At 40.8% G+C, this 24319-nt stretch overlaps 2 protein-coding genes and 2 pseudogenes across 2 annotated transcripts; 2 read left to right on the forward strand and 2 right to left on the reverse strand.

Moving 5' to 3' along the window:
- Positions 1 to 3681: 3681 nt before the first annotated feature.
- Positions 3682 to 6551, forward strand: LOC115742230 (N-terminal acetyltransferase A complex catalytic subunit NAA10-like). The gene is made up of 2 exons (XM_030676383.2): positions 3682 to 4107; positions 6197 to 6551. The coding sequence occupies exons 1-2, from the start codon at positions 3805 to 3807 to the stop codon at positions 6488 to 6490; spliced, it is 597 nt and encodes a 198-aa protein (XP_030532243.1). The 5' UTR covers positions 3682 to 3804; the 3' UTR covers positions 6491 to 6551.
- A 1386-nt stretch (positions 6552 to 7937) lies between these two features.
- LOC125315053 lies at positions 7938 to 8561 on the reverse strand (annotated as a pseudogene).
- A 3190-nt stretch (positions 8562 to 11751) lies between these two features.
- Positions 11752 to 14868, forward strand: LOC125315193 (annotated as a pseudogene).
- Positions 14869 to 15994: 1126 nt separating this feature from the next.
- On the reverse strand, positions 15995 to 18864 carry LOC125315191 (N-terminal acetyltransferase A complex catalytic subunit NAA10-like). The gene is made up of 2 exons (XM_048279571.1): positions 18439 to 18864; positions 15995 to 16349 (listed from the first exon to the last, which is right to left on the reverse strand). The coding sequence occupies exons 1-2, from the start codon at positions 18739 to 18741 to the stop codon at positions 16056 to 16058; spliced, it is 597 nt and encodes a 198-aa protein (XP_048135528.1). The 5' UTR covers positions 18742 to 18864; the 3' UTR covers positions 15995 to 16055.
- Positions 18865 to 24319: the final 5455 nt, after the last annotated feature.

A 24319-nucleotide genomic window follows, 5' to 3' on the forward strand; every position in this document is an offset into this window, starting at 1 on the left:
TCTTCTTGCAATATTTGAATGCATGTTGAAAATCTCTAAAAAAATATTGCATATAGGTAATTGCTGCATATAGATTAGATTTACGTTTCATTCTAGATAGAATTGCCATGTTTAATTGAAATTGCATTCTAGGATAAAATCATATAGATAGGATTGCATGTTTATTTGATTCATAGAATAAATTAGATTAGATCCCCATTCTAGGTTATATTATGCATATTTAGATAGATAATTATGCCCAAAATAGCTTATCTTCGATAGGTTAGGGTTTAGGTTCATTTAAACTCTAAGATAAACAAGATAACTATTCCTTTGGCATAGTTTATTTTAGGGTCATAATTAAATCCGAAAATAATAAAATGTCATATGTGTCATGTCATCATGCATTTGTCATACCATTTGCCATGTCATTAGTTCATCATATAGAATTGCATAGTATGGACTTTAATTAATTCGAACCACGTAGTCGATTTAATTAGATTTAATATTATTTGCGTTATAGTTTAGTTTAATTGCATGTTTGGAATAGTCATGTAGATTAGATTAATTTCATATGCATTCATTCTTGCCATTGCATTTGAATAAAAGTCAAGCATTGCATATAGGTTAGACTTCAATTAAAAAAAAAGTGAAAATCAAAAAGAGAAAACAAAATTGCTTGGCGCATGCTCCCCGCTTACTTTGAATTCTGGATGTTCATTTAATTGATTGCGCACCCGCATGATAACCTATGTTTGTGGCTTAGGTTAAAATCAATTAAAGCTGCTTGATCAATTTTTTTCATGAAGTAAAATGGTACCGAAATGGCGTTAAAGTAACTAGCGTAATCAAGTCCCCGTACCCAAAATCTCCGGTTCGCAGAAATAAAATAGTCCTCTCGTTATTTTATTTAGGTTCCTAATCAACCTATCTTAAATGATTAGTGACGACTCCAATTAAAATCTTGGCATGTTAATTATTTGAACCTTAAGTTGCGAATTGATAGAGATTGGGAGGACTTGACCTAGGTTAGTTGCATTAATTAACTTAGTAATCCATTAACTCGAAGATTGATTTTTTTTAGGTCGCGACAATATGCGGGCAGATTGGAAAGGAAATAATTAATGACGAGATGGACCGAGGAGAGACGTAGGGCTGCTTTGTTACGCGACGGAAATGGATGTATTAATGTTTTGTGCCATACATTCGTGGCGTGAGCTAAGAAGCAAAACAACAGATATCTGTTCCTTTCTGGCCGGAGGTGCTATAATACCATAGGACATTAACCTGAAATCAGAAGGAAAAGCGCAAATAATTTTCCCTCCTCTTGCGGCTATCCTATGATATTTCTCTACCTTCTCGGGAGCCGATTACATGATTATCCGATTCTGGCCCTTGGGACTTGTTGCTACCTTCTTATTATGGTGTGGCACATCAAATCAAATAGTAAAAAGGAATCAAACAGCTCTTCCGAGAGGGATTTTTGAATGATTCATGCCGGTGGGGTAAACTTATCGAGGTCTAACTCCCGACAAAATACCAGCTCAGGTCTAAAGGCAGTGATCAATCAGCTCTGGTGAAGGAGTTAACTCTATATTCTCTCTCTCTCTCTCTCTCTCTCTCAAATACTCTTCACTTGCTAAATTTGGACAAATGTTAGTTTGGTCTTTATCTGGTGGCTAACTTCTCTCTTTCCTATTGCTGAACATCGTAAAGCTGGTACTCTCAACCAACTTTATCACGTAGTTGACTAGTCGCCAGCTCTTGAGATGGATGAAGGGCTGACGCCGATTAAATTTTGCTCGATTGCATAGTATTGTTGCAGCTGTACACATAAGAGTTAAAAATTCTCCGAGGCGGTTGGTGGATGTGAGGATGGTACTGTTCGTGGGTTTGACAGGCATGAAACCCTTGTTCAAAATTTAGTGGTTTGCATGCTGGATGTGCTTCCGGATATTGCATCTTGACGGGGATCATGATATTCAATACCCCTAAAAAGAAAGAAGCAGCTGATAAATGAGAAGATGCTAATTATTCAGGAAAACGGGGGGGTTATGTGGGAAAGGCGAGTGAGCCCAAACGTGATGTACTCGCCGGGGCACATGCGGAAGCAGAATGACACCGCGACTCTGGTTGTTGGAATAGACGGCGTGCTGTGCGTTTCGGATCAAAGCACGGGGGAACTCGTCACGAGTTACGTCATGGACCAACCGGTATCATCGGCTTCTTCTTCTTCTTCTTCAGGATAGAGAAAAGAAAGGGAAGAAGGGTCTCAGAAGATGCTCGGACCGACAGCATTCCTAGAGCTGATGCTCGACCTCTGATCATGTGTTTGCGGCGGGGAATCAAGAAAGTTGTCGCCACTCACCGCGGAAGGCAAATAAGATGATGGAAGTTTCACTAGAAGTGATGCTGCTCGTTGTTTGAAGTTCGTTTTAGGTTCTTTTTGTCTTTTCTTTTTTTCTCTTTCAATTGCAGAGAAAAGGAGCAAAAAAGAACGACAAGGAAAGGCAATGTGCATTGACGAGAACGTTGTTGTTCAAGCAAATTGAAAGAAAAATTATGATGATGTCGCTAAAATTGTGGCCAGTAGAAAATTTCTGCAATAAGTGGGATTTGTCTTATTTTGTTCTTTTCCTATGTTTTTTTTTTTTGGGGCCAGAAATTTCCTTTTCCTAAATTAACATTGCAATTATAATACCCATTTATTGAGTAACCGATCACTTGTTAAATAATAGAAGTTAGCATATATTGTCTTAAAAATCAATTGTACACCACAAACAATCTGCGACAACTAAATTAATAATACACGGCAATGGGGTTTACAAACATTTCGGAACAAAGAGAAACAAAATCAAATGTTTTAAAGAATTATAGCGTTTCTACGCAATGTTAGTGATGACATGATCGATTTGGGCCGTCCAAATAAAAAATGGACGGTCTTGGATTGATCCACATCACTCTTTTCAAAATTTCGAAATTTTTCGTTAAAAAATTTATCTTCCTTTTAAAAAGTAATATGGATGAATCCCGACCGTCCATTTTGAAATGAACGGTCCGGATCTCTCGATGTCACCCCTACCTTTGTGGCATGGGATCCGGTTCCGACTCGCCGTGCTTTTAAGCCCCTCCCTCACCCACGCTCGCACGAATTTCTTCTGCTCTCTCTCTCTCTCTTCGATCTCCAACGACCAGACCCCACTCCCCCTCTCTCTTCTTTTTCTCTCTGCGATCGCAGATGAGGCTCGTACGCCACTCCATTGCACATCTCCGAGCTCCTCTCTTCACGGCGACTGCCTCCTCTCGCGAATTTGGGGGATTATGCATTGCTTCCGGCCGTAGACCGCATCTCCCGCTGCTGCTGCCGCCGCGGCTTGCAGCGATGGCGGCGCCGGCCTCGAGCTCGGCTTCGGCGAAGGCCTGCTTGAACCCGGATTGCTCGGACGCGAAGCCGGAGAGACCTGGGAAGGGCGCGGACTGACGGCTCCGCGCCGGGGACTTCGCCGAGCTCTGCGATCTATGCGCTTAAGCCGGGCTTGTGCATCGAAACTTAAATTTTTGTTTTTTTTTTTCTTCCTTCTTGCGTCAAAATTGAATCTTTAAGCCAAGTTACCCAGCCTTCAAGTGGTTGTTACTCACGTTGAAGTGACTTTCCTCTATGCATAGCATGGGTTTTCTTATAGAGAGTGAAAGGTTACTAAGTATAAATAGGATAGCACCGACCTTCCCCCCACCCCCGAAGCTCTTTCTTCTTCTCCCCCCAACAAACCCAAAACAGAATCCTCCCGCCCAAACTTTGAAACCCAAAAACTCTGAAGATCGGCAATGGCGGCTTCCTTGCGCAGAGCCACGGTGCACGATCTCTGCCAAATGGAAGACTGCAGTCAGAGGTGCATCCCCGAGCGCGACGCTTTCTTGGTGCAGCGGTTCACGGTCAGCGTGCTCTGCTGGCCTCAGCTGCAATGGGTTGCGCAGGGCCATGATGGCCGGATCGTCGGCTATGTCACGGTCGATATGGACCAAAGGGAGGGGATTGCTTACGTCAGGTCCATTGCGGTATTGCCGCCTCATCGCCGGAGCGGCCTCGCCACCAAGCTCGTCAACTTGGCTCACTCTGACATGATTCGGGTATTTGCTTTGTACATTTCTGGTTTGCTTTCTCTTCATTTTTGTTGGCGAGTCTCTGGTTCTGGTTAGGAATGTCTTGTTTTGGAGATTTCACAAAAGCGTAATTAGTAGTCTGGGTTCTGTTTGTGCGATGCGTAGGATGATCGGAGCTTTAGGTTTACCTGTCTTTTGTCCTTTTCAATCGGGATCCTTCCTCTTCACGACCGTAAATTAACTTAATGTGTAAGAATTGTACCTATGATTTTCTTGCAAGATTTGCAGTTGTTGCCTCAATGCTGCTGGTTCCCTTTGCCAAAACTAGAGAATGGATGCATTATACGTATTAGTTACATTGTAAACAATGCCTGACAAACATGCCTAAGCTTACATAGTTCACATTACTGCGTACATAGCTGTAAAAACAAAATGATGATGGCTTCATAGAATCACAATGGCATTACAGGACAATGTTGGTGATGTCTCAAACTGTTATGAATGTGCTGGCCAAATATGAAGGAAATACTTGGTGAAGGCTTCTTTCGCTTTGGCATCATATTTGGCATCCATATTATGCGTCAAGTTTGTTAACTTTTTGCAAGATTTTGACGATTTGAAGTTGAAATTTTTTAGAACACAGTAACAACAATGCCATTGATTCTGACTGATATATACAGTGCAACCCTTCTGTAATGGCATGAGTGGTCCCTTGTAGCATGTTGTTATCTAGTTAGTATAGAACTGCATAGAATTCCATGGGTCTTAACGGATGATGATGCTCGGGTATTTAATGCAACTGCCCAAAGTTACCGTCAGCAATGAACCCCTATGCTGACTGGGGCAAACTATAAGGAAAAGATGAGCAGAAAGCGCTATATGACACTTCAAATGCAAGAAACCCTTGTCATTGTGCTTGTTCATTTAGTTGCTTCTGAAACGACAAATACAGAGTAGGAACATGATAAGGATGACTCTATGGCGATTGCTTTTAAAATATGATAATAACTAACAATGCCAGGAGTTTTTATGTATTTCAGGTCGTGTCTGAAATAGATATTGGCATCCACACCAATCTTAAGTTACATTACATAACTTTGAATATCAATGTAATCAAACTGTATTAGTTGCCTTGGACCATTGTAAAATTTGGCACTTGGAAGTTTCCTTGGCTTTTCAAGATTTTATTTCTCAATGTGTAATCATTCCCTCTTCTACACTATTCATGTACTGGGCTCTATTTTTCAAGTTAGAGAGGAGTTGTGGGCTTGAAGTGGATTGTACTAGATGGTCGAAAGAAAACGGCTGTTCATCCCTGTCCATTTGTTGGTTGAATTAAGGGGAAATATCGAAGAGCTTCTTATCGTGTAGTTTGAGGAATTCATTCTGTAAAGTCTATTTAATTAGGCTGAAATCACTTGTAAATGATTTCTATGATGGCTCAATTATGATAAGGTGCTTCAGACTCGACAATACCTCTGTTATGTGCACCGTTTCCACTGATACACATTAAATCTGGTTGATGTTATAATTCACTTTCAACTGTCGAAATTTCATGCTGCAAATACATTTGTTTTAGATGTCTACTTGTCAATTTTAGATAACTTTCTAGCAATAGACTCCTATAAAATATATGTGGAACATCTACGCATCTTGTATTCATTGTATAAATGCATGTAGGCCTGCGTGGTTTAGTTTTAGTTTGTTTGACTCTTCTAGGCTCTATCAGCTGGTAATTTATGGCGAAGATCTTTTTCTGGATGCTACGGGTGAGATCCTAGAAAGCGATTTGGGTAGGCTGCTGTTAATGAAAATTCTAAGCGTATCTACAGATCAGTTGTCCCTTGAAATAATTAGATCATACTACACAAGATCCTTTAAAGTTATGGTAAGATTACAAAGGTAATGCAGTTAACATCTTTCTGTATACAACTCAATTCAAATAATAATTGTAATTATTGGTTAAATTTTTTCTATATGCAGATCAATGGCTGAACTATGATGTATGTAGTGTGACTTCTATGTTTATCTCTCTCGATTTCATAACCCCACGATGATATGCTCCAGAATACCTACCTAAATTTTGGGAAGTAAATACGTTCTACCTTGCATGCAGGTTTATGACGCCGAATGTGCGAAAGTAAATGTGAGGCAGAGTAACGATGTTGCACTCAAGTTCTTCAGTAATAATAGACTGGGCTACACGGAACATGAATTGATGAACCTAAACCATGAAGAGGATGATGGTGAGCCTTTCTGTGTCTTGAGGAAGCAGCTGAGGGAAAGGCAGGATGTCGAAGATCAGCCTCGACCCGGTGCTGGTGATGGTGGGGGTAATCCAGGAGATGAGGAAGTTGGACCAGCGAACCATAGGCCAGATGACCTTGGACTGGAGTGGTTGTTCATTTAGGCCGTTTTCTTGATGCCAACTTAATCGCCATTGTCTCTCAGCACGTACATATGCTTAGCTAGCGTACATGGTTAGGTAGTGGATCTTGGTACAGCTCTGATTCTCCACACTGGCTCATTCAGCCAATTAGCCTTTCATTTTTGGTTTCTTCCTCAAGGCCACCTTCAGCTTAGTTACCCTGGCTGTTTGGGTTTTGTCAATAATACGATGTTACGGTGGCGGGCGCCACGAAGCTACATTTGGTTGAGCTTTTGGGGAAATGCAGTCGTTTCCCACTACAAGGTTTTTCTGCTCAAAGCAAATACCATTTGGTTTGTGACTTTTGGTAATAATCTTTTGCAATGTATGATATCCGACGAAGCATGATATGCATCTTGAAAAGTATTTGCGACTTTTCACCAAATGTCACCGATGAAGTAAGCCCAATGCAATTCGGCTAGCATTGACATTTACAATATCTACGGCCCTCTGCGGTTCGAAGACCAAAGTGAGCTCCAATTCATTTGCTTTTCTTTTCTTTTTTTACTTTCTTATCTTTTCCCACTCAAACTTTTGCATTTTGGAGGGATAATATGCAAAACCTTAACCCGAAGAACTTCGTCATTTCTATTTTATCGAAGAAATTGATGCGGAGTGAGGAATGTAAAAGCAGCGGAAATTGGTGAAGAAATAGTCTAACTTGTTTGTTCTTTAGGCCTTAAATTGTACATTACCTGGGAGAATTCCATCTCAAAAAATTCAATACACCAATCATAGATCCGGGGAGACCATGGTCAGACCTCGTGGGCTCTCCCGGCTAAATTTGCCTAGCACCATCACCAGCGATGATATTACTGCTGCCTTCGTTGGTGGTGGTGCAGGGTCGTTGCTGCTGGTCCTCACACCAAATCTGCTTCGGCTCGCTGAACCACCGTGCCATTTGCCGGAGCTTTGCAAAACTTCTCCGAGCGACCGTTGCTTCTCTCCCCCATTGCCTCATATCACAACTTGAAGCTTTTGGTCGCATCGGACATCGAGCTCCACGGCTTACTTAAAATTTCTCAGACTACTTCCTCTGTGATAAAACCAGGAGGGCAAATCTGAGCCAGAGCTGCCTTCTACTCGCTCACGTGTGAGGCACATAATCAATGAACATACGTCAATCTATCAGTTGATGTAAGTAAAACATGCACCAGCACATCAGCGGGTTTGAAACCACTAAATATTTTCTCCACATTCCGATAGCCTAACTTAAATCACTCCACCCGCATGTGTGCCAACTCAACTTTCTAAAAATGAAATTTCAGTTGCTGAGACCAAGGAACAGCAACAACCAATGATAAGATGTCCCTGAATTCCAAGGCAGAGCTAAAAGTTATGAATAACTTCACATTAACAATTCCCTGATTTCTCAACTGTCAAAATTGCCTGAACTGAAATTGCTCAATGATCAAAAAGTAAAAACAACCTAGGCTTTGAGGCAGCAGACAGCCTGGATCTCTTCCCAAGCCAAGCTCTCACTGCGGTGATCACGCTGCTCCTTCAACCTGGTAGCAAGAAGCTTCAGGTTGCCTTAGCAATTCTCTTCTTCTTGTCAGCAATTCTCTTCACGCTTCCTTTGTAATGTCAATGGCGTAACTGCCTCCTCTTAATCTTAGGAGCTTTGACATATTTCCGAATGTCATCTTCCTTTGACAGGTCAAACAAGATACGTACATCATCGGCAGTCAGCCCTCCCTGCTTCATTGGAAACCCTTGTTTGTCACAGCCTCTCATCATCTTATACACGTAGCCGAATTCCTGCCCCACATAGAGGATAATCAATAATTGAAATCATAAAAGAAAGAAAAAATCGCCAAAAGCTCCATAGAACTATTGCAGACACATACCTCACCCCGAGAATCTTTAATTTCTTGTGCGATCCTCTTGTCAAAATCCGCCAGACTAATGTTCGTCTCTTTTCTTTTGCTGTTAAGACAATTGGCCATTAAACTCTACAGATAATGATATTTCTGAGGAAAACAATAATAAAAAAAAAAGACTAAAGATTTACGAGATTCATTAAATTGGTATGATCCACCTGCTTTGGACATGTATGGCCCAATCGCGGTGAGGGATCACAGGCCCTCGCCTAGGGGCAGAGGGAGGTCGCTGGCCCAAACACACAAAAAAAAAAAAAAAAAGCAGAACAAATATTTAAAAAATAATTAAAAATTCAGAAACTATTAAAATATTATTAATGATCACCCAATTTTTTTGGTAATACTCTCGAACATCCAAACAGACTAAATTTACACGTCACTGTTTCCATTCCTATAAATCGTGTAATCAATTTACAAGCATTGTCCCCTCTATTTTTCTTTATCTTTCTTTGGGGACCTGAGAGATGTATCTTGTTGCCCAGAACAGCATATCAAAACTGTAGGGTCCAATTCCCTGAAATGCCAATACTAAAATGGTGATTGGATTTTAGGGACAGCATATCAAAAGGAGTATTTTGGGGATATTCCAAATTGATTTGAGAAAAGTTGCTTATTGTTGATTTAAACACTAAACTAGGGAAAGCTATTGAAAGTTACTGATGAAATGATACATTTCTGAGTTGCCCCCAATGGAGAAAGTGTGCCTAGGGGTCGCGCGGGCATAGTCCCTAGTCTGCTTGTCCTGTTGCTTGGCCCTCACGGTCAACTCGTAGCTACTCGCCAAACGGACGCCGCTAACTCTCAATTGCTTCGTGGAAACTTTTATCGGATCCACCACTGCAAACCCGGTGAACCCGATCATATGCACCGGTACATCATAGTCTGATCCCTTTGAGTCTGAACTCATCCTATAATTACCAAAATGAGAAAATTAAATATAAGGAATGACATTTTTTTCTTATCAAAATCAAATTTAGAACGTGATAAAAAAATCCTAGTGCCCACGATTTTTTTCACATGCCACCGATTCAATGATGAATGATAATCCATCTTTGGTTAAATAGATAAGATCTAGCGCCGCAGCATGGCCTACAAGAACATAGATAGCCAGATAAAGCCAAAATTGCATCCAAAATGTTGAAAAAACAAATTCTCAGTTACTTTCGGAGCTAAACTAAATGAACAAATATAGTCCACCTGCTTTGGACATGTCTAAGCAATAAAGAATTAGCTTTTTCTTTAATACTAAAAATTGGGTGAGATATCCATGCAAAAAAGGTCAAATTTTTATGCGCCACGTACTTCTAAAACAACGAGGTTCATCTGGACCAAGGCTAAAATCTAGAGTTGGAATTTTACTAATAATCCAAGTTTTGCAAACTTTATCTACCAAACCCATAGCACCATCAACGCTTCGTCATTCGCTACGTAATAGGCAACTCAGAAATGTATCATTTCATCAGTAACTTTCAATTTCTTTCCCTAGCTTAGTTTTTAAACCAACAATAAGCAACTTTTCTCAAACCAATTTGGAATATCCCCAAAATTACTCCCTATAGACTACAGTTTTGTTAGCTGTCCCCAAAATCCATTCACCATTTTAGTATTAGCAATTCAGGGAATTAGATCCTACGGTTTTGATATGATGTTCTGGGCAACAAGATTCAAGAGGGGACAATGAAAAAATGAGTACCTAAAAGAATAAAAATTAAATTTTGCGCTTCTGATACTTAAATGCAAAAGCGAATTAAACGTCGGTATTTCCATTCATGTAAATCGTGTAATCACTTTACAAGCACGTTCACTAAAATCGATCGTAGCAAGTAATTCCAATTGGAAGACAAGCATCCATAGCAGTCTCAACATCACATGAGCGACAAGAGTAATAGTTCCATCTGTGAATACATAGAATAATAGCAGTAAACGCCCAAACACAAGGAACTGAACAGGGGCCAATACCCAGTCGATCAATTCAACAATACCCAAAATAGATCCAATCACAAAAAATGGGAAAAAACAAAGAGCCGAACAAAGAGCTTTAAAGAATTCCGCATAAGAAGAGCGACAACCCAACCAAAACATCCAACATTTCCCACCCAAAAAAGGATTCAACTTACAGCTCCTGGGCACCTTTGATGTCTAGCATGAAGATTTGCAACATAAAGATTTCTGTTAATCAATCAAGCAACAAGAACCTACAGAAATTAGCATAACCACACTATAAGTGATAGCTCATTGCTAAGTTCATGAATTAGGCCATATTAGGTTCGCGAATCGAATTACTTCCACTGAAATACTCGAACACAAAAGCCAAAAAAAAAAAAAAACAAACAAGTCCCTCAATAAATTATCGGTACTTCATTCTCCAGCCTTCTGCAAAGGGTATTAGATACTAACAAACGTGTCCAACTCCGATCTGGACAGAAATACATATTAGCTCATGGCTACGGACGCTGAGAACATCGCACCAGCCTTCGACATCATCCCCAAACTTACAAACCATTCATTTTCTACTAATCTCCGTGGTTCTATGCTAACTTTCCAACCATTCTTTTCGCCTCGGACTAAAAGCTCAGTGTCATCCTAGACAAACCAAACCTCCCAAAAATCACCAACACTGGACACTCGCGGGCAAAATTGCCAACTCAATAGCCAAGTTCTTGCAATTACCCACCAAAAACAGAAAAAAAGGTACAACAATTAGGGAGCTTTTTAAGATTTCCATTCATTGCTTCATGGTCCATCAATCCATCTCCAAATCAAGATATCATAACAAAAGAACAACGAAGTATTTAAAAGGACAATACTATCCAGAGCAGCGCACGGGAACGAGAACTTAGAACAGAGTGCAATCGAGCACCTGAGCAGAAAGCCGTCGCGCAACAGAGCGCCGGAGCAGACCGCGAGAACGAGGGTCGGAGCAAAGAGCCCTCGAGCGACGGAGCAGAGGGCGGGAGCGGAGGCCGAAGCAGAGAGCGAGCTGAGCACCGGAGCAGTCCGCAGGAACGAGGGCCCTTAACGGAGCGAGCGATCGAGCAGAGAGGGAACGAGAGATCCAAAAATTTTGAACTCGTTCGGGAGAGGGAGGAGGAGCGGTCTTCTTTATTCGGGAAGAGCAAAAAGGAGGAGAGAGAAAAAGCAGGTCTACCGTCTATGGATTGGGTAATTAATGTGGCCAGGAACAGTCAAGGAGGAAACTGTTTAATGTAAAATAGGAAAATAGTATTTTGTGTGCGGAAAGCCGGTGGGCTCCATTCGGCTGACGTGGAGCCAGGTGTCCATTCCCAATTGGTTGGGGCGCACTGTGACGGGGCGTAGCCGGACTACCTAATATTTTCTCATATAAAAAAACACGCACGAAAACCCTAATCCGCCTGGAAAGTCCCGCTCTACTCAGGCAGCCAAAACCGGCTTCTTAGCGCGAATCGGTCCTTCGTTTCTCTCAACGATCGATCAACATGGAGGTGTTTTCTCAGCTCTCGTTTATTCGCCTCTCTTTCCAATTTTACTTTTCCTCCAAATTCGCAATTTTCTGATGCTTTTTTTTCCCTCTCTATAATCATCAAGTTCAAACGAAGCGCTGCTTGCAAGAAGATGCTTGACATCAAAGGTGCCCAGGAGCTGTAAGTTGAATCCTTTTTTGGGTGGGAAATGTTGGATGTTTTGGTTGGGTTGTCGCTCTTCTTATGCGGAATTCTTTAAAGCTCTTTGTTCGGCTCTTTGTTTTTTCCCATTTTTTGTGATTGGATCTATTTTGGGTATTGTTGAATTGATCGACTGGGTATTGGCCCCTGTTCAGTTCCTTGTGTTTGGGCGTTTACTGCTATTATTCTATGTATTCACAGATGGAACTATTGCTCTTGTCGCTCATGTGATGTTCCAGACTGCTATGGATGCTTGTCTTCCAATTTGAATTACTTGCTACGATCGATTTTGGTGAACATGCTTGTAAAGTGATCACACAATTTACAGGAATGGAAATAGCGACGTTTAGTTCGCTTTTGCATTTAAGTATCTGTAGCGCAAAATTTGATTTTTATTCTTTTAGGTACTCATTTTTTCACTGTCCCCTCTATCTTTCTTTGGGGGACCTGAGTGATGAATCTTGTTGCCCAGAACAGCATATCAAAACTGTAGGATCTAATTCCCTAAATTGCTGATACTAAAATGTTGAATGGATTTTAGGGACAGCATATAAAAACTATAATCGATAGGGAGTAATTTTGGGGTATTCCAAATTGGTTTGAGAAAGTTGCTTATCGTTGATTTAAACACTAAACTAGGGAAAGAAATTGAAAGTTACTGGTGAAATGATACATTTCTGAGTTGCCTATTAAGTAGCGAACATCGAAGCGTTGATGGTGCTATGGGTTTGGTAGATAAAATTTGCAAAACTTGGATTATTAGTAAAATTCCAACTCTAGATATTTAAGCCTTGGTCCAGATGAACTTCGTTGTTTTAGAAGTACTTGGCGCATAAAAATTTGACCTTTTTTGCATGGATATCTCACCCAATTTTTAGTATTAAAGAAAAAGCTAATTCTTTATTGCTTAGACATGTCCAAAGCAGGTGGACTATATTTGTTCATTTAGTTTAGCTCCGAAAGTAACTGAGAATTTGTTTTTTCAACATTTTGGATGCAATTTTGGCTTTATCTGGCTATCTATGTTCTTGTAGGCCATGCTGCGGCGCTAGATCTTATCTATTTAACCAAAGATGGATTATCATTCATCATTGAATCGGTGACATGTGAAAAAAATCGTGGGCACTAGGATTTTTTTATCACGTTCTAAAGTTGATTTTGATAAGAAAAAAATGTCATTCCTTATATTTAATTTTCTCATTTTGGTAATTATAGGATGAGTTCAGACTCAAAGGGATTAGACTATGATGTACCGGTGCATATGATCGGGTTCACCGGGTTTGCAGTGGTGGATCCGATAAAAGTTTCCACGAAGCAATTGAGAGTCAGCGGCGTCCGTTTGGCGAGTAGCTACGAGTTGACCGTGAGGGCCAAGCAACAGGACAAGCAGACTAGGGACTATGCCCGCGCGACCCCCAGGCACACTTTCTCCATTGGGGGCAACTCAGAAATGTATCATTTCATCAGTAACTTTCAATAGCTTTCCCTAGTTTAGTGTTTAAATCAACAATAAGCAACTTTTCTCAAATCAATTTGGAATATCCCCAAAATACTCCTTTTGATATGCTGTCCCTAAAATCCAATCACCATTTTAGTATTGGCATTTCAGGGAATTGGACCCTACAGTTTTGATATGCTGTTCTGGGCAACAAGATACATCTCTCAGGTCCCCAAAGAAAGATAAAGAAAAATAGAGGGGACAATGCTTGTAAAGTGATTACACGATTTATAGGAATGGAAACAGTGACGTGTAAATTTAGTCTGTTTGGATGTTCGAGAGTATTACCAAAAAAATTGGGTGATCATTAATAATATTTTAATAGTTTCTGAATTTTTAATTATTTTTTAAATATTTGTTCTGCTTTTTTTTTTTTTGTGTGTTTGGGCCAGCGACCTCCCTCTGCCCCTAGGCGAGGGCCCGTGATCCCTCACCGCGATTGGGCCATACATGTCCAAAGCAGGTGGATCATACCAATTTAATGAATCTCGTAAATCTTTAGTCTTTTTTTTTTATTATTGTTTTCCTCAGAAATATCATTATCTGTAGAGTTTAATGGCCAATTGTCTTAACAGCAAAAGAAAAGAGACGCACATTAGTCTGGCGGATTTTGACAAGAGGATCGCACAAGAAATTAAAGATTCTCGGGGTGAGGTATGTGTCTGCAATAGTTCTATGGAGCTTTTGGCGATTTTTTCTTTCTTTTATGATTTCAATTATTGATTATCCTCTATGTGGGGCAGGAATTCGGCTACGTGTATAAGATGATGAGAGGCTGTGACAAACAAGGGTTTCCAATGAAGCAGGGAGGGCTGACTGCCGATGATGTACGTATCTTGTTTGACCTGTCAAAGGAAGATGACATTCGGAAATATGTCAAAGCTCCTAAGATTAAGAGGAGGCAGTTACGCCATTGACATTACAAAGGAAGCGTGAAGAGAATTGCTGACAAGAAGAAGAGAATTGCTAAGGCAACCTGAAGCTTCTTGCTACCAGGTTGAAGGAGCAGCGTGATCACCGCAGTGAGAGCTTGGCTTAGGAAGAGATCCAGGCTGTCTGCTGCCTCAAAGCCTAGGTTGTTTTTACTTTTTGATCATTGAGCAATTTCAGTTCAGGCAATTTTGACAGTTGAGAAATCAGGGAATTGTTAATGTGAAGTTATTCATAACTTTTAGCTCTGCCTTGGAATTCAGGGACATCTTATCATTGGTTGTTGCTGTTCCTTGGTCTCAGCAACTGAAATTTCATTTTTAGAAAGTTGAGTTGGCACACATGCGGGTGGAGTGATTTAAGTTAGGCTATCGGAATGTGGAGAAAATATTTAGTGGTTTCAAACCCGCTGATGTGCTGGTGCATGTTTTACTTACATCAACTGATAGATTGACGTATGTTCATTGATTATGTGCCTCACACGTGAGCGAGTAGAAGGCAGCTCTGGCTCAGATTTGCCCTCCTGGTTTTATCACAGAGGAAGTAGTCTGAGAAATTTTAAGTAAGCCGTGGAGCTCGATGTCCGATGCGACCAAAAGCTTCAAGTTGTGATATGAGGCAATGGGGGAGAGAAGCAACGGTCGCTCGGAGAAGTTTTGCAAAGCTCCGGCAAATGGCACGGTGGTTCAGCGAGCCGAAGCAGATTTGGTGTGAGGACCAGCAGCAACGACCCTGCACCACCACCAACGAAGGCAGCAGTAATATCATCGCTGGTGATGGTGCTAGGCAAATTTAGCCGGGAGAGCCCACGAGGTCTGACCATGGTCTCCCCGGATCTATGATTGGTGTATTGAATTTTTTGAGATGGAATTCTCCCAGGTAATGTACAATTTAAGGCCTAAAGAACAAACAAGTTAGACTATTTCTTCACCAATTTCCGCTGCTTTTACATTCCTCACTCCGCATCAATTTCTTCGATAAAATAGAAATGACGAAGTTCTTCGGGTTAAGGTTTTGCATATTATCCCTCCAAAATGCAAAAGTTTGAGTGGGAAAAGATAAGAAAGTAAAAAAAGAAAAGAAAAGCAAATGAATTGGAGCTCACTTTGGTCTTCGAACCGCAGAGGGCCGTAGATATTGTAAATGTCAATGCTAGCCGAATTGCATTGGGCTTACTTCATCGGTGACATTTGGTGAAAAGTCGCAAATACTTTTCAAGATGCATATCATGCTTCGTCGGATATCATACATTGCAAAAGATTATTACCAAAAGTCACAAACCAAATGGTATTTGCTTTGAGCAGAAAAACCTTGTAGTGGGAAACGACTGCATTTCCCCAAAAGCTCAACCAAATGTAGCTTCGTGGCGCCCGCCACCGTAACATCGTATTATTGACAAAACCCAAACAGCCAGGGTAACTAAGCTGAAGGTGGCCTTGAGGAAGAAACCAAAAATGAAAGGCTAATTGGCTGAATGAGCCAGTGTGGAGAATCAGAGCTGTACCAAGATCCACTACCTAACCATGTACGCTAGCTAAGCATATGTACGTGCTGAGAGACAATGGCGATTAAGTTGGCATCAAGAAAACGGCCTAAATGAACAACCACTCCAGTCCAAGGTCATCTGGCCTATGGTTCGCTGGTCCAACTTCCTCATCTCCTGGATTACCCCCACCATCACCAGCACCGGGTCGAGGCTGATCTTCGACATCCTGCCTTTCCCTCAGCTGCTTCCTCAAGACACAGAAAGGCTCACCATCATCCTCTTCATGGTTTAGGTTCATCAATTCATGTTCCGTGTAGCCCAGTCTATTATTACTGAAGAACTTGAGTGCAACATCGTTACTCTGCCTCACATTTACTTTCGCACATTCGGCGTCATAAACCTGCATGCAAGGTAGAACGTATTTACTTCCCAAAATTTAGGTAGGTATTCTGGAGCATATCATCGTGGGGTTATGAAATCGAGAGAGATAAACATAGAAGTCACACTACATACATCATAGTTCAGCCATTGATCTGCATATAGAAAAAATTTAACCAATAATTACAATTATTATTTGAATTGAGTTGTATACAGAAAGATGTTAACTGCATTACCTTTGTAATCTTACCATAACTTTAAAGGATCTTGTGTAGTATGATCTAATTATTTCAAGGGACAACTGATCCGTAGATACGCTTAGAATTTTCATTAACAGCAGCCTACCCAAATCGCTTTCTAGGATCTCACCCGTAGCATCCAGAAAAAGATCTTCGCCATAAATTACCAGCTGATAGAGCCTAGAAGAGTCAAACAAACTAAAACTAAACCACGCAGGCCTACATGCATTTATACAATGAATACAAGATGCGTAGATGTTCCACATATATTTTATAGGAGTCTATTGCTAGAAAGTTATCTAAAATTGACAAGTAGACATCTAAAACAAATGTATTTGCAGCATGAAATTTCGACAGTTGAAAGTGAATTATAACATCAACCAGATTTAATGTGTATCAGTGGAAACGGTGCACATAACAGAGGTATTGTCGAGTCTGAAGCACCTTATCATAATTGAGCCATCATAGAAATCATTTACAAGTGATTTCAGCCTAATTAAATAGACTTTACAGAATGAATTCCTCAAACTACACGATAAGAAGCTCTTCGATATTTCCCCTTAATTCAACCAACAAATGGACAGGGATGAACAGCCGTTTTCTTTCGACCATCTAGTACAATCCACTTCAAGCCCACAACTCCTCTCTAACTTGAAAAATAGAGCCCAGTACATGAATAGTGTAGAAGAGGGAATGATTACACATTGAGAAATAAAATCTTGAAAAGCCAAGGAAACTTCCAAGTGCCAAATTTTACAATGGTCCAAGGCAACTAATACAGTTTGATTACATTGATATTCAAAGTTATGTAATGTAACTTAAGATTGGTGTGGATGCCAATATCTATTTCAGACACGACCTGAAATACATAAAAACTCCTGGCATTGTTAGTTATTATCATATTTTAAAAGCAATCGCCATAGAGTCATCCTTATCATGTTCCTACTCTGTATTTGTCGTTTCAGAAGCAACTAAATGAACAAGCACAATGACAAGGGTTTCTTGCATTTGAAGTGTCATATAGCGCTTTCTGCTCATCTTTTCCTTATAGTTTGCCCCAGTCAGCATAGGGGTTCATTGCTGACGGTAACTTTGGGCAGTTGCATTAAATACCCGAGCATCATCATCCGTTAAGACCCATGGAATTCTATGCAGTTCTATACTAACTAGATAACAACATGCTACAAGGGACCACTCATGCCATTACAGAAGGGTTGCACTGTATATATCAGTCAGAATCAATGGCATTGTTGTTACTGTGTTCTAAAAAATTTCAACTTCAAATCGTCAAAATCTTGCAAAAAGTTAACAAACTTGACGCATAATATGGATGCCAAATATGATGCCAAAGCGAAAGAAGCCTTCACCAAGTATTTCCTTCATATTTGGCCAGCACATTCATAACAGTTTGAGACATCACCAACATTGTCCTGTAATGCCATTGTGATTCTATGAAGCCATCATCATTTTGTTTTTACAGCTATGTACGCAGTAATGTGAACTATGTAAGCTTAGGCATGTTTGTCAGGCATTGTTTACAATGTAACTAATACGTATAATGCATCCATTCTCTAGTTTTGGCAAAGGGAACCAGCAGCATTGAGGCAACAACTGCAAATCTTGCAAGAAAATCATAGGTACAATTCTTACACATTAAGTTAATTTACGGTCGTGAAGAGGAAGGATCCCGATTGAAAAGGACAAAAGACAGGTAAACCTAAAGCTCCGATCATCCTACGCATCGCACAAACAGAACCCAGACTACTAATTACGCTTTTGTGAAATCTCCAAAACAAGACATTCCTAACCAGAACCAGAGACTCGCCAACAAAAATGAAGAGAAAGCAAACCAGAAATGTACAAAGCAAATACCCGAATCATGTCAGAGTGAGCCAAGTTGACGAGCTTGGTGGCGAGGCCGCTCCGGCGATGAGGCGGCAATACCGCAATGGACCTGACGTAAGCAATCCCCTCCCTTTGGTCCATATCGACCGTGACATAGCCGACGATCCGGCCATCATGGCCCTGCGCAACCCATTGCAGCTGAGGCCAGCAGAGCACGCTGACCGTGAACCGCTGCACCAAGAAAGCGTCGCGCTCGGGGATGCACCTCTGACTGCAGTCTTCCATTTGGCAGAGATCGTGCACCGTGGCTCTGCGCAAGGAAGCCGCCATTGCCGATCTTCAGAGTTTTTGGGTTTCAAAGTTTGGGCGGGAGGATTCTGTTTTGGGTTTGTTGGGGGGAGAAGAAGAAAGAGCTTCGGGGGTGGGGGGAAGGTCGGTGCTATCCTATTTATACTTAGTAACCTTTCACTCTCTATAAGAAAACCCATGCTATGCATAGAGGAAAGTCACTTCAACGTGAGTAACAACCACTTGAAGGCTGGGTAACTTGGCTTAAAGATTCAATTTTGACGCAAGAAGGAAGAAAAAAAAAACAAAATTTAAGTTTCGATGCACAAGCCCGGCTTAAGCGCATAGATCGCAGAGCTCGGCGAAGTCCCCGGCGCGGAGCCGTCAGTCCGCGCCCTTCCCAGGTCTCTCCGGCTTCGCGTCCGAGCAATCCGGGGTTCAAGCAGGCCTTCGCCGAAGCCGAGCTCGAGGCCGGCGCCGCCATCGCTGCAAGCCGCGAAGGCAGCAGCAGCGGGAGATGCGGTCTACGGCCGGAAGCAATGCATAATCCCCCAAATTCGCGAGAGGAGGCAGTCGCCGTGAAGAGAGGAGCTCGGAGATGTGCAATGGAGTGGCGTACGAGCCTCATCTGCGATCGCAGAGAGAAAAAGAAGAGAGAGGGGGAGTGGGGTCTGGTCGTTGGAGATCGAAGAGAGAGAGAGAGAGCAGAAGAAATTCGTGCGAGCGTGGGTGAGGGAGGGGCTTAAAGGCACGTCGAGTCGGAACCGGATCCCATGTCACAAAGGTAGGGGCGATATCGAGAGATCCGGACCGTTCATTTTAAAATGGACGGTCGGGATTCGTCCACATTACCTTTTAAAAGGAAGAGAAATTTTTTGACAAGAAATTTCGAAATTTTAAAAGGAGTGATGTGGATCAATCCGGGCCGTTCATTTTTTATTTGGACGGCCCGGATCGATCATATCATCACTAACATTACGTAGAAACGTTATAATTCTTTAAAACATTTGATTTTGTTTCTCTTTGTTCTGAAATGTTTGTAAACCCCATTGCCGTGTATTATTAATTTAGTTGTCACATATTGTTTGTGGTGTACAATTGATTTTTAAGACAATATATGCTAACTTCTATTATTTAACAAGTGATCGGTTACTCAATAAATGGGTATTATAATTGCAATGTTAATTTAGGAAAAGGAAATTTCCGGCCCCCAAAAAAAAAAAACATAGGAAAAGAACAAAATAAGACAAATCACACTTATTGCAGAAATTTTCTACTGGCCACAATTTTAGTGACATCATCATAATTTTTCTTTCAATTTGCTTGAACAACAACGATCTCGTCAATGCACATTGCCTTTCCTTGTCGTTCTTTTTTGCCCCTTTTCTCTGCAATTGAAAGAGAAAAAAAAAGAAAAAAAAAACCTAAAACGAACTTCAAACAACGAGCAGCATCACTTCTAGTGAAACTTCCATCATCTTATTTGCCTTCCGCGGTGAGTGGCGACAACTTTCTTGATTCCCCGCCGCAAACACATGATCAGAGGTCGAGCATCAGCTCTAGGAATGCTGTCGGTCCGAGCATCTTCTGAGACCCTTCTTCCCTTTCTTTTCTCTATCCTGAAGAAGAAGAAGAAGAAGCCGATGATACCGGTTGGTCCATGACGTAACTCGTGACGAGTTCCCCCGTGCTTTGATCCGAAACGCACAGCACGCCGTCTATTCCAACAACCAGAGTCGCGGTGTCATTCTGCTTCCGCATGTGCCCCGGCGAGTACATCACGTTTGGGCTCACTCGCCTTTCCCACATAACCCCCCGTTTTCCTGAATAATTAGCATCTTCTCATTTATCAGCTGCTTCTTTCTTTTTAGGGGTATTGAATATCATGATCCCCGTCAAGATGCAATATCCGGAAGCACATCCAGCATGCAAACCACTAAATTTTGAACAAGGGTTTCATGCCTGTCAAACCCACGAACAGTACCATCCTCACATCCACCAACCGCCTCGGAGAATTTTTAACTCTTATGTGTACAGCTGCAACAATACTATGCAATCGAGCAAAATTTAATCGGCGTCAGCCCTTCATCCATCTCAAGAGCTGGCGACTAGTCAACTACGTGATAAAGTTGGTTGAGAGTACCAGCTTTACGATGTTCAGCAATAGGAAAGAGAGAAGTTAGCCACCAGATAAAGACCAAACTAACATTTGTCCAAATTTAGCAAGTGAAGAGTATTTGAGAGAGAGAGAGAGAGAGAGAGAGAATATAGAGTTAACTCCTTCACCAGAGCTGATTGATCACCGCCTTTAGACCTGAGCTGGTATTTTGTCGGGAGTTAGACCTCGATAAGTTTACCCCACCGGCATGAATCATTCAAAAATCCCTCTCGGAAGAGCTGTTTGATTCCTTTTTACTATTTGATTTGATGTGCCACACCATAATAAGAAGGTAGCAACAAGTCCCAAGGGCCAGAATCGGATAATCATGTAATCGGCTCCCGAGAAGGTAGAGAAATATCATAGGATAGCCGCAGTAGGAGGGAAAATTATTTGCGCTTTTCCTTCTGATTTCGGGTTAATGTCCTATGGTATTATAGCACCTCGGCCGAGAAAGGAACAGATATCCGTTGTTTTGCTTCTTAGCTCACGCCACGAATGTATGGCACAAAACATTAATACATCCATTTCCGTCGCGTAACAAAGCGGCCCTACGTCTCTCCTCGGTCCATCTCGTCATTAATTATTTCCTTTCCAATCTGCACGCATATTGTCGCGACCTAAAAAAAATCAATCTTCAGGTTAATGGATTACTAAGTTAATTAATGCAACTAACCTAGGTCAAGTCCTCCCAATCTCTATCAATTCGCAACTTAAGGTTCAAATAATTAACATGCCAAGATTTTAATTGGAGTCGTCACTAATCATTTAAGATAGGTTGATTAGGAACCTAAATAAAATAACGAGAGGACTATTTTATTTCTGCGAACCGGAGATTTTGGGTACGGGGACTTGATTACGCTAGTTACTTTAACGCCATTTCGGTACCATTTTACTTCATGAAAAAAATTGATCAAGCAGCTTTAATTGATTTTAACCTAAGCCACAAACATAGGTTATCATGCGGGTGCGCAATCAATTAAATGAACATCCGGAATTCAAAGTAAGCGGGGAGCATGCGCCAAGCAATTTTTTTTCTCTTTTTGATTTTCACTTTTTTTTAATTGAAGTCTAACCTATATGCAATGCTTGACTTTTATTCAAATGCAATGGCAAGAATGAATGCATATGAAATTAATCTAATCTACATGACTATTCCAAACATGCAATTAAACTAAACTATAACGCAAATAATATTAAATCTAATTAAATCGACTACGTGGTTCGAATTAATTAAAGTCCATACTATGCAATTCTATATGATGAACTAATGACATGGCAAATGGTATGACAAATGCATGATGACATGACACATATGACATTTTATTATTTTCGGATTTAATTATGACCCTAAAATAAACTATGCCAAAGGAATAGTTATCTTGTTTATCTTAGAGTTTAAATGAACCTAAACCCTAACCTATCGAAGATAAGCTATTTTGGGCATAATTATCTATCTAAATATGCATAATATAACCTAGAATGGGGATCTAATCTAATTTATTCTATGAATCAAATAAACATGCAATCCTATCTATATGATTTTATCCTAGAATGCAATTTCAATTAAACATGGCAATTCTATCTAGAATGAAACGTAAATCTAATCTATATGCAGCAATTACCTATATGCAATATTTTTTTAGAGATTTTCAACATGCATTCAAATATTGCAAGAAGATAGCAAATCCAATTAGTTCAATTCAAATATGGAAGCAAATAAATCCTCTTGAATATTTCGCAATTTCTTTCGAATCAAGTTTCGATCTAAAGCCCGATAGATAGATCCTAAAAATTCAAAATACCCGCTATGTCAATGATTCCATCTAAAGCCTTATGGATATAATCAAATCCATATGTGCGGTTGCGAATTAGGAAATATTTTCCTAATTGATCACCTGCGACTTAAAAAGATTTCGTTGGATCACGAAATAGCTCAAATAGTAAATCAAATATTTCAAATCGTGGCACCAACTTCCAGCATATCTCGAGATAAGAATCATTACCTAATTCCAAAGCTTTAGCAGAAAATTTTGAGCACCGGGCGAATTCTCGCCAACCAATCAGCTAGGGAGGTTTCGTATACACAATTAGGACTAGTGAGGCAAAATCACAACCGCTATTTCGCACCTCAAACAGCACCAAATCAGCGGAGAGATTGCGCTCAAAAGTGTGGTACTTGATCCCGAACGGCTAGCAAAAATCTGCACTGCAGAGCTAATGAAATCGTCCAAAAAATAGCACTTTTTGGACTAAGAACAGTGACAAAATAAGACTAGAACAGCAGCAAATTCCAGCACTAATTGACAGGGGATTCCAATACCAAATTGCAGCTAGAATAAGGGCCAAACGGATGCAAAACAGTGGTAAAAATCAGCACTGAACAGCGGACTAAACAACTGCTAAGATCGGGACTGAAAAGTAGCAAAATTAACACCAAACCGTGCATGATCAGAGGCCAAACAACAAAAGAATTGCTCTTGAACAGCAGCTCGAGACAGCGCGAATCAGGAGCAGCAAACGAGCTTGAACAGTGGCGGATTGGCTTCGGTGGACTCTTAATTTTAAACGATTCCTGTACTGGACTAGGCGTAAAAGGGAGCACTTAATTTGACCAGAGAAAAAAAAAACTTTCGGGGATGATATGCAAAAATAGAAATTCTCCAAGTGTCGCCCTCCAAAATCTGCCGTGTTTGACAATTGTGTGGCCTCCTGTCCGTCAAATTTAATTTCAAATTTGTGCCGCCGATACTCCAATGCAAGATGCAATGCGTGAGTAAAAATTAAATATGCTAAAGATGATTTTTTTTTAAATTAGAACTAAAATTAGTTCTATTTTTTTGTGCTTAAAAAAAATTCAAAATTTAGGTGTCAACACATATTTAATTAGTTCATATACATCCTCAGTTAAAACAAATTTTCTTTTGGATTGATCTACCTATGTTGGCCCCGTTTGGTTCGGCGACCTCCCGTTAGCGAGCGACGGTCCCATCATGCCACCAGCGGCTGGAAGATTCCCTCCGCCCGAATCCGACAGTTCGTGGGAGACGAAGGCTTCGAAGAATGTCTCTTCACTTTTCACACAAAAACTCGCATTTGGGCAAAATTCACATCACCAAATACCCGATGAAACGTGATATGCACTGGAAAAGCATTTGCGACTTTTCACCAAATGTCACCGAATATACAAGCGCAGGCCAAAACCCTAATCCATGACACTTTCTCCCTAGATTTTACCTTACGGAATATTTTTATTTTTATTTTTATTTTTAATATTTTTGGGGGGTTCGGCATTTTACAAACAACAAAAGAAGAAGGGAATTAAAAAAAAGGAGGAAAATTGGTCATTCTAGTCTATGTAAAGAGTCACCGCCGGACACAACACTGTATATAAAAAAGCATGGACGAAACCCTAATCCGCCTGGAAAGTCCCGCTCTGCTCAGGCGGCCAAAAGCGGCTTC

This window comes from Rhodamnia argentea, chromosome 5, assembly GCF_020921035.1.
Source record: "Rhodamnia argentea isolate NSW1041297 chromosome 5, ASM2092103v1, whole genome shotgun sequence".
NCBI classification, from domain to species: Eukaryota; Viridiplantae; Streptophyta; class Magnoliopsida; order Myrtales; family Myrtaceae; genus Rhodamnia; species Rhodamnia argentea.

Coding starts and splice junctions, on each gene's coding strand:
- LOC115742230 (XM_030676383.2), top strand. CDS start 3,805: ATGGCGGCTTCCTTGCGCAGAGCCACGGTGCACGATCTCTGCCAAATG. Junction 4,108..6,196: donor CTCACTCTGACATGATTCGG/GTATTTGCTTTG, acceptor CCTTGCATGCAG/GTTTATGACGCCGAATGTGC.
- LOC125315191 (XM_048279571.1), bottom strand. CDS start 18,741: ATGGCGGCTTCCTTGCGCAGAGCCACGGTGCACGATCTCTGCCAAATG. Junction 16,350..18,438: donor CTCACTCTGACATGATTCGG/GTATTTGCTTTG, acceptor CCTTGCATGCAG/GTTTATGACGCCGAATGTGC.